The sequence below is a fragment of the Littorina saxatilis genome, linkage group LG5 (genome assembly GCF_037325665.1).
Source record: "Littorina saxatilis isolate snail1 linkage group LG5, US_GU_Lsax_2.0, whole genome shotgun sequence".
NCBI lineage: Eukaryota > Metazoa > Mollusca > Gastropoda > Littorinimorpha > Littorinidae > Littorina > Littorina saxatilis.
The window spans coordinates 8,864,184-8,874,183 of NC_090249.1; the positions used below are offsets into that span (position 1 = coordinate 8,864,184).

Below are 10,000 nucleotides of genomic sequence, written 5' to 3' on the forward strand. Positions count from 1 at the left end.
TGGCGATCAATCAAACCCCAACGTTGTGTGTTTACGTTGAAACTACGTTGTAGGAACGTTTGTTGTATCAAACTAACTTTTGTTTTTAAATCACGTGAATTTCACGTGAAAATCACGTGCGTATACCAACGTTGTTCGAACACCAGAAAATCACAATAATACAACGTCGATTTTACGTTGCTTTTTAAGGTGGAATCCACGTGAAATTTACGTTATGTACCAACGTGTAAAAAACAAAAAAACACAACTGTAACGCAACGTTGCTTTCACGTTGTGTTTTTTGGTTGGATCCACGTAAATTTCACGTAATCTTCGCAACATTTGTAAGACACCAAAATGCAACGTGAAATTCACGTAAAATTTACGTTGTATTACAACGTCGAAAGAACACCAAAATCTCACAATGACACAACGTTGGTTTTACGTTGCGTTTTTTGGTTGGCTCAACGTAAATTTCACGTAAAGTTCGCAACGTTGCTAATGACACGAAAAATTCACATTTTCGCAACGTCGTATTCACGTTGTGTGTTTGCTGGGCTTGGTGTTCGAAAGAACAAGACATATGCGTAGATTTATCATTATGTAGCTCAATGTGTATACAATGTTAATTTTGAAAACAGCAAATTAGTATTCGTACTTTTACTAAATATAAAGACCTCTCACTGCATAATGGTGTAAGTGGCCACACGAAACAACAACTAACACTGCCATCGCCGGTGTCCTTCACCGCAGCTTGCTTCAGTTCAGCACGGCTATCAAACACGGCTATCAAATGAACACGCCGACTCCAAGCTGTTCGAACAACAAATCGTCATATAACGGGTTCTAACTAACGCCAAAACGTGCCAACTTACCCCCTCCTAGAAAAGTGCACCGAAAGCGTAGAACGTTGGGGAACGATACCGCGCTGTTTGACATCGGCAAACACACATGTCAGATTCACCTCTTCCAGGACACACTCGACTTGGAAGTTTTCCATGAGACTTTTCGGAGAATCTGAAAGTTATCGCTTGATTGTGTTAGCATGGGCCCTGAAAGGGAAAAGTCTTTCGGGAGAGTATTTATCTTCATAAAGTAGGCTAATGTACTCACCATGTTGTAGTTTTCCGACTAATCACCCGCATGCGACCCCAACACACACACACACACACACAAAACACACAAGGTTAATAAGCATTACATGTTTAAACTTACTCGGCCATGTGTGCAAAATCCACCCAAAGCAAACGTGACAGTTCCATTCTTATGTTAAACTAAAAACTAAAAACCTGTCGTTGATAAGTGGGCAAAAGGCAATACTCACAATCTGTGCGCACAATCTGGTAACCCAAACATTGCTGCTGTTGCTGTTGATGTAGTCGATGTTGTGGTGGTGATGGCGGAGGTACGGAGACGTTACAGTAGTATTTTTTTAATTTGAAGGGTGTGTGCTCAACGGCGTACTCCATGCACACAACACTGCGGCTTCCTGGCTGCCACCCGATCTCGGCCTCGCGCACTGCCTCATCTTTCGCAAAGAACATGACGTCACTCGGTGCAGTGACGTCACGATAGGCGCGCGTCACGTTGCAACACAGACGTAGTGTTTCCCCCACGAACACGAATGGGGCCTCTGGGGTCACTGGAAAGTGAACAGTGTCGCAAACAATGCAATACAAACAGTTATAAATGCAGACGGAAAGCCAAGATCTAATTATCTCATAGAAACCACTTCAAAAAACGTCGAAGACGCTCATTATCAATACATTCACAAACTAATTATGAAGCACCCATTGCTTTGTCTTCATATCAAATAAACAAGACCCCCCCCCCCCCCCACCCCACCCAACCAAGCCCCCGCCAGACTATCCCCCTAACACGTCACACGCACACACGCGAAAGAGCACACATGCTTACACATAAGCACACGCATATGGGACGCACAAACGTACAGACTCATACACTGCCAAAAGAAACAAACGCACAAAGACACGTATATATTACATACTTCCGTTGTCCTCATAACTGATCAACTTGCCGCCCGCTCGTGTCGCCCCGATTGTTGTCATGACGACCACGTAACACAAACCCAGCCTCATCATTCCGTGTCCACGTGTCCCGCGTCACGCTCTCTGGGCAAACATTTCTCCATGGCAATCAAAACACAACATTTGGACAGACAGGCATGCCTGAGGCATTTTAAGCGGACACAGACGTGGTAACCGTTTTCTTTCACAGTAAACCGTGCTGGCGCCAACGTCATCAAGACTGTAAGTTGTAAACTTCACATAATGTGAAGCTGCAGTGTCAATATTCTTAGTTTGCACACTGTAAAGAGTTTATCGTTTGTTTACCCAAAACTTTCGGATTCTAATTTTGTACAAAATTAGTAAATATTCACTGAAAATATGCAATTACACTGCCTAGCATTTTTTAGGCAACAGTGAGTTAACTACAATCTTTTACACTCCACTGCAGCACCGAGTACCTTTTGTTCTAAACAACAGAGCTACCCTGAGATCATTGTGGTCGAAAGAACTGTGCACACGTGATGCGTCAAATTGGATCTGTTGAATCACGTCGGCATTGGTCACAATCAATGTCAGTATTTTCGCTCCAAAGCCAACACTGGCACTTGAACGTTTGTATCAAGATCAGCGTGAGAGTACTTTTCGAGAAGCAACCTGCAGGAAGAAGGTTTGGGAAAGACACTGATGCACCGAATAGCGTAACAGTCTGAGGATAGACCCCGAAGTAATGAATTTCGAGGACGCCCGGTGTTCATTAGAACTCTCTGTGATGTGAATCTCTGAGCCTGCCCGTGGCCATCCCCTCGCCCCGCTTCACACTGCAACACGACTGACTGTTGGCGCCTTATCCGACACCACTGTCCTTATCTGAACTTTGTTCTTTTACACGTTATTATACCTTTTTATCGTGTATTTTTTTTAATGAGATAGTAAATTCAGTCCGTTATCTTTTCGAGTTAGGTTCTGAATTGACGTTTAAATTTAACAAACATGAGAAATCTCACTTTTTATATCTTTTTACAAAATAATGCTAACTCCCTTCGTGAGGCACTGTCAGGGTTGAGAGGCATCAGCAGGGAAATATGAAACATGTAAATAAAGATACGATTTTTCTAAAGTTTTGAACGAAAAAACGTCACAATTCAATTTCATACATTTTTTGATACAAAGTGTGTAGCTATTATCACCGTAGGGCGAATCAGAGAGTTAAACCTTTGAGAGATAAACTGAGGGATCACGAACTGATTACGCGAACGTCCTTGACCGAGCTTATGTGCGCGGTTGTTTTAGTTGAGGTATGCAATAATGATCTGTCAAGTTTATTATCAGGGCCAGCAGTAAATCAAATATAGACTTCAACTATTCTTCTTTTGGGGTGGCGATTGTGACGTTCCTTGCCCACAAGTGTTTTGTCAGTCATTAGAACCAAAACTTTCCTTGACTTTTTTCCCCCGTGTTTAGATTTAACCGTTCTGAACTCTACAGAATGTCTCTCTCGTTGACTCTTTTTTGTGTGAAAGTATATTGCAAGATGATATTGATCATAGTGGTAACAGAGGTCGCAAATTCAGTCTTTCGTGCGCATCCTTTCATTCATCTATAATGTTGATTCAAATTGCTTAATTGATTTGAACATAGAACCAAACATGTCAATATTTCTCAACGTGTGTGTTTTAGTTCCTGTGTGTTTCACTTTCAGATAATGTGTGTTTCAGTTCGTGTGTGTGTGTGTGTGTGTGTGTGTGTGTGTGTGTGTGTGTGTGTGTGTGTGTGTGTGTGTGTGTATGTATGCATAATTATATATATATATATGTGTGTGTGTGTGTGTGTGTGTGTGTGTGTGTGTGTGTCAGTGTCGTGTGTGTGCCGTGTGTGTTAATTTATCTGTGTGTGTGTGTGTGTGTGTGTATGCATAATTATATATATATATGTGTGTGTGTGTGTCAGTGTGTGTGTGTGTCAGTGTGTGTGTGTCTGTGTGTCTGTCTGTCTTTTACTCCGGTTGTCTGTTTGTCTTCTGTGTTTCTGTGTGACTGAGTGTGTATGTCTGCAATGTATAATTATGTGCTATGTCTACATATTCTTCTTCCAAAACTTTCATCCCCGACGCTTTTTCTCTGTTTCATTTTCATCTCCCACGATGAGACAGACAGAGAGAGACAGAGACGAGAGAGAGAGAGAGAGACAGACAGAGAGAAATTGACGTTTACATTCTTGGCTAGCCTCGAGTGACCAAGACTCTTCCAGCTGAACTTAGCAATGACGCAAACGAACAGCATAAGACGCAGTGACAGACAGCGACAGTAGGGAGTAGTTATTATCATTGTATCAGATAGGGATAAATTAGATGAGGACAGCAGTTTAAGGACAGATTTCAGATAAGGCGCCAACAACTGACCCTCGCCTCTTCTCTGTCAGTCAACTGTTCCAGGTGGCGTTTTTCGGTGTCCCAAGACCGGAAAAAGAAGCCATACAGGTGCCTGTACTACACCAAAGGGAACAAAACACTTGAGGTTTTCAGAGCGTGGAGGCCCATAGTCACTCGATACGACCAGCACTCTCAGAGGAACTCAAACAGCGTCGAGTCAAAGCTGTTGTTTGCCGAAGGATAAATATAACGCGTGATTGTCTGCAGTGTGTCTTTTGGCCAAAATATTAGCTCAATATTCCGGGGATGAAATGTAGGGGAAGGGCTCCTAATATGGACCGGCTCCTAATACGGACCACCTCCTGTTCTGACAAACTAACGGCGCTAGAGCGCTCAAAAAAGTTTTATTCGCTGTAATCACCCTCTCTGGATCACTTGCACATGTCAAAACAGTTGCAGAAACACAAATCTCAAAACCGTTAGGCATTTTATCTTTTTTTCACTTTTGGCAGCGTTCACTCTAAATTTGCCGCCTAAAGCGGACTCGTTTCCGTCCACAGCCAAAGCTTTTATCACACAAAAATTGCTATATATGACAGCTAAGACCGCATTTGTTACATGTTAGCAGTGTTGACCCCGAGTTTCTACTGCAAACAAAAAATAATAGCAAAATCTCAAAGTATGTGTGACTCGAGTCCCCTAATATGGACCACCTTCAACAAATCAAAGAAAATAAAAGCTAAAGGCTACTTTTATTCATTCATTAAGAAGCTTGCTGGAAATAACCTATAACTAGCCCTCGAGATTTAGAAAAAATATTACAAAAAGTCTTTTTTGTGTGGAAATTGATAATTTCACTTATTTTCACTCTGTTTTTGATAAGCTTCTTTAGTTTCCTGGTGTGCTTCAAATAATGCTCTCATCAACCCGAAACAGATAAATCTAAAGCATATTTGAATTAGTCTGACTTGTACACTAAGTTGTATCATATTATTTTGAAGTATAGGGGGCTTTTTACAGTGATTCGTGAAGGCCGCTTCACTGGTCCATATTAGGCGCCCAGGCTCCTAATATGGACTATTTGTGATTTTTTTTTGTATTTAATTTTTGCTGAATGTCTATCACAGCTTTCTTTCTTTATTTGGTGTTTAACGTCGTTTTCAACCATTCAAGGTTATATCGCGACGGGCTATCACAGCTATTTCACTCTAATTATGCCTAATGGTTAACCTAAGAGAGAAGGACTACCAAACACAAAATTAAACTTCTTTGCAAGAAAACAAGCTAGTTATCAGCATAAAACAAAAAGTGGTCCATATTAGGAGCCCTTCCCCTAGATAGAGTCCCGGACAAACGTTAATGTTGAACCCTTACTTCCTCTTGTTGTAAAGCACGTTTTCCAAAATCCTGTTACACTATTTTAAATGTAAATATCTAAAAGGTTATCAAGTGCCCTATCTAAAACAAAACAAAACGAGAGAGAGAGAGAGAGAGAGACACACACACACACACACACACACACACACACACACACACACACACACACACACACACACACACACCCGCTCTGGTTGCACTAGCTTAGTTCGAATTTGAATAATAAATTAAATAGTTCTAATTTAAAATAGCACACAGTAAAACTGCCTTTTCAATACACCAATTAATTGGCACCATGATCGCTCTGGCACCGGTCTATCACTCTCGGAGCACCATTCTCTAGCAATCTCACTCTGGCACCAGCATTCTCACTCCTGCACCAGTCAGGCACCGGCATTCTCACTGTGTTTACCACTCATTTCACTCTAGCACCGTTCTGGCACCAGTTCTTTGACTCTGGCAGAACCACCCTCGCTCTGGCACCAACACTCATTCTGGCAACTCTTCTCCCACTCTTGCACAACCACTCTTGCTCTGGCAACGGTCTTGTTCTGGCACTTCCACTCTCACCGTCTTGCATCACACACTCACACACACACTCACACTCACACGCACACACTGGCAGCGGTCGGGATACACACGTACAAACACACAGAGAAATATTGACGGGAGTAGGATTTGAACTCACGACTTGGGAGTTCACAGAGTTTGAATACTGTCGCTCTTATCCCCGCGGCCTCTCTGCTCGCTTGAAAGTCTGAGGGAAAGTTCAGTTTAACTGAGCGAATGTTCACTAAAGACAGAATAAACAAACATGGATCAAACCGTGGACCACAAGGCGACTGATTACAACATTTATTTCACTTCCCAGCTGCCTGTGTTCGTTGTTGCGAAAGTTTGGCACCAACAATGAGACACCTACATGTGAGATGGAAGTGCCAGATCCGGCGCCAGAACGAGAGTGGAGATGCCAGAACGAGAGTGGAGATGCCAGAACGAGAGTGGAGATGCCAGAACGAGAGTGGAGATGCCAGAACGAGAGTGGAGATGCCAGAACGAGAGTGGAGATGCGAGATTGGTTGTTATTGTTTATCGTCTCTTCTGCATTTTAAGTTTTCTACCTTATTTTATTTCTTTCACAATTGCTTAAAATAAACATTTAACAGTAAACTAATTGCAATTTATGTTTGTTTCTTTTTTCCCTTCTTTATTCCTTTATTCTATTTTTTTCCCCAATGAAGGTACATGCTGTGACTAATAGGAACCTGGCAGTGAGGAGGGTATCACCGCAACAGTTGGTCTCCATCCTTATACATGTATCCGCGTACGTATGTTTGGTTTTGATTATCTGCTTAAGCATAGTTAACTCTCATGATTGCCCGCGCCTGACATTGAATTCAATACCTGGCGTCTGTGGGCATCCATACAGCTAAAAGCAGCAGCAAAAGCCGCTTTGACTCTGCCTAACTTCTGGCAGCTGGCTGCGACTTTCATGTTCGACGTGATGTGTTGTGCCCCAAAAGACATTCTTGTGCTGTGCTCTGTGAGAGGTGTTTTTCTTTGTGCTTAATATTATTTTGTTTTGGACCTAGCTATTGATGTGTATATTGTTGTTAAACAGTTGTTTGTTGTATGTTTATCAGGGTTTGCTAGTGTGTGATAGGGTTCGTGTCCGTCTGTAGATGTTAGTTTCTTTGTTAGTCCTGTGTTGACAACTCTTCGACAAGCGCTTAGAACTGTACCCACGGAATACGCGCTATATAAGCTTCATATTGATTGATTGCGTTCAAGCTTTACGTACATACCCGTCAGGTGTTATTGCAGTGAACAGCTGCCGAGTTTCTGCCGATTTTCTGCCAGAAGTGGACCGTCTATCTAAAGACCACATGCCTTGGTGCGCATGTCAGTAAGATTCCTGTACTGGTACTCGTATTACATTGCATGCATGTGAACACGTTGGCTGGGAATCAGGTTTACCCAAGTGGCATTCGGCATAACGTGTCACAAAGTGCGAACATGTTCCTACTGGTAGGCTTACAGAGGTGGGTGGGGTGGGGGTCAGGCATCGGCTGTGTGGTCCTGTGGCGTCGGCTGTGAGCTCCTGTGGCGTCGGCTGTGTGCTCCTGTGGCGTCGGCTTCGTGTGGTTGTGGCCGTCAGCAGGGTCAAGGCGTGACCCTCTAAGGTGCTTTAAACCGCCCACAGTTCAAACCAGGCCACACATTTCCAGTCTTCAGCATGGCGCTAACACCACATGTGTACGTTTTAACTAACAGTATCTATTCTAGGCCTGGAAACACTTACTTCTGAACAAACGTCGCCACACGGCACCACTGATGCAGTTCACAGGCACAGAACACCAGTGAAACCTTTTTATCCTTAGAAATTGCAGATCAGTGAAGATCAGTAACCACATCAGAGGAGGACAAATCGCTGTCGGAGGTTGAGACCCCAACTGCAACAGTCCTCGCATGCACTCAAACCGATTAGAAAACTGTCGCTTTCCGAATACAGCAGCACTGAATTCAAAGCTTGTCTAATAATTATTGAGAATAAGTACTGTATTTTGCTTCCGGTAAACGGAAAATTAACAGCATGCACAGAGAATGTTTCAGGTTTGAAGGAACAGTCTGTCCAAAAAATATTGAGAATTTTTACTTCTGAATTTAATCAAGTTTTATATGTCCCTAGCATACAAAGTCACGACAAATTATATATTAATAGAAAGTGTATGATGTGCTCTATCTGAAAACCATCTTTGATTTGTGAATAATCTTCCCTTGGTTGTGCCAGACGACGGTTATCGCCCTTGCATGGTTGCAAAATAAGGGTTTATTGAAAATAAATAGTTTTTTTTGGGCAACTTAAGCTTCGCGCCCTGAGAAAACCAGGAGAAACCACGGAATACATAAGCTATCTAAACAAAACAACATGTTCTTGATAGATAATTGATTTGACTTTCTTCTCGTATGTAAACATTGCAAAGATTTGCCTATTGTGATTTTTCGTCAATTTTTAATTGGCCTTTCCGTTTTTGTCCGGTCGATTTTAAGGGTACCCTTATTTGAGCGGCAGTCACGTAATCTCTGTAAAAGAAATCTTTATTCCGTAAGGTGATTCAGAAAATCAAGTGAACGGCCTTAACTGGCATAGAAAGTTTGAATGAAATGACACGGGAATTAATGCTTTAATTTGGGTGCGAAATTTGTCGCAATCATTTTTTGGCCAAGTGTATATATATCCAATACCTCTGGCTTGTTTGATCACGTCTGCACTTTGCTTGACGACCCATGAAAGGATATGATTACCAACATTCTTTGTCAGACAAAAAGCATGGGGACAGACGGATGATGAAGTCCAGGTCGGTTCAGTACAGCGAGCCCCGTCTTGCATGGTGTGGTTTAAACTAAAACTGAGCAAAAACGTTATTGCACCCATTTTTGTACCCCAACTAAAACATTCATTCCCGTGTCATTTAATTAAAAAACAGGTTGTTTTGTTTTGCTATCTTGCGTTTCTCATGTGTTATGTCATTTCTACTGATGCAGGTGTAGAGCGCATGAGCAAATAGAAAACGAGAGGTTTTGCGTCCATTTTGAGGGGGAACATTAAAAAAAGCGTTATATTTCAGAAACGCCTGATGGATTGATTCAAAACTTTCAGGATCTCAAGTCTATATACGAGACGTACGTCCGGTAAAATTTCGCACCGTAAAGGGTATTTGTTGAGATGATAAGCAATCTTCCGGAAAATGTTTTAAAACGTGTCATAGGTTTCAAGGCTAACATCCCAAAAAATCATGACTTTGCATGCATATAGTCAAAGGAATGTTACAAATACTACCAAAGTGTCATTTAAATACAATCACTAGTTTACGTTTCCTAGTCCTGTAAACACGATCACATTTTGGGGGAGGATTGCAGTGCGACAGCCATGTCCAGTCATCCGTGACCGCAGTATGTTTTGAGAAGCATTCAGCAATAACCGCTTTAAATAGCAAACAGCCTGAACGTTCAATTTTTTTCTCATGTGTTTACATGGCTAGCAAATGTCCGTCAGTGGTCATACTCAAATGAAACTTTGGCAGTGCTTGTAACAACCATTTGTCTGTATGCCTGCAAAGTCATGGATTTTTGGGATGTAAATTTACAAACCTGTGACGGGTTTAAAAGCATTTTCCGGAAGAGTGCATACCATCTGAGTACAAACCTGAAGTGATCCACAATTTCACTCAGGGTACATCTCGTA

The 10,000-nt window shown here is 42.1% G+C and overlaps 1 protein-coding gene and 1 long non-coding RNA gene across 3 annotated transcripts in view; one reads left to right on the top strand and one right to left on the bottom strand.

Moving 5' to 3' along the window:
• The window catches only part of LOC138966241 (uncharacterized), a 45,587-nt gene extending 41,872 nt beyond the window's left edge, over positions 1-3,715 (bottom strand). The window contains exons 1-3 of one of the 2 annotated variants that reach the window (XM_070338382.1): positions 1,988-3,099; positions 1,304-1,621; positions 855-996 (exon numbers count right to left, since the gene is read on the bottom strand). In XM_070338382.1, the coding sequence (XP_070194483.1) occupies positions 855-996; positions 1,304-1,621; positions 1,988-2,081 (554 nt within the window). In that variant the 5' untranslated portion in view covers positions 2,082-3,099. Of the gene's footprint in view, positions 1-854; positions 997-1,303; positions 1,622-1,987 lie in introns of both variants that reach the window. The other variant, XM_070338383.1, reaches the window with a different exon arrangement.
• Positions 3,716-5,836: 2,121 nt separating this feature from the next.
• LOC138966244 (uncharacterized) overlaps positions 5,837-10,000 on the top strand; it is a 13,272-nt gene continuing 9,108 nt past the window's right edge. The window contains exon 1 of the long non-coding RNA XR_011455648.1: positions 5,837-7,078. This is a non-coding gene — a long non-coding RNA (uncharacterized lncRNA). The remainder of the gene's footprint in view (positions 7,079-10,000) is intronic.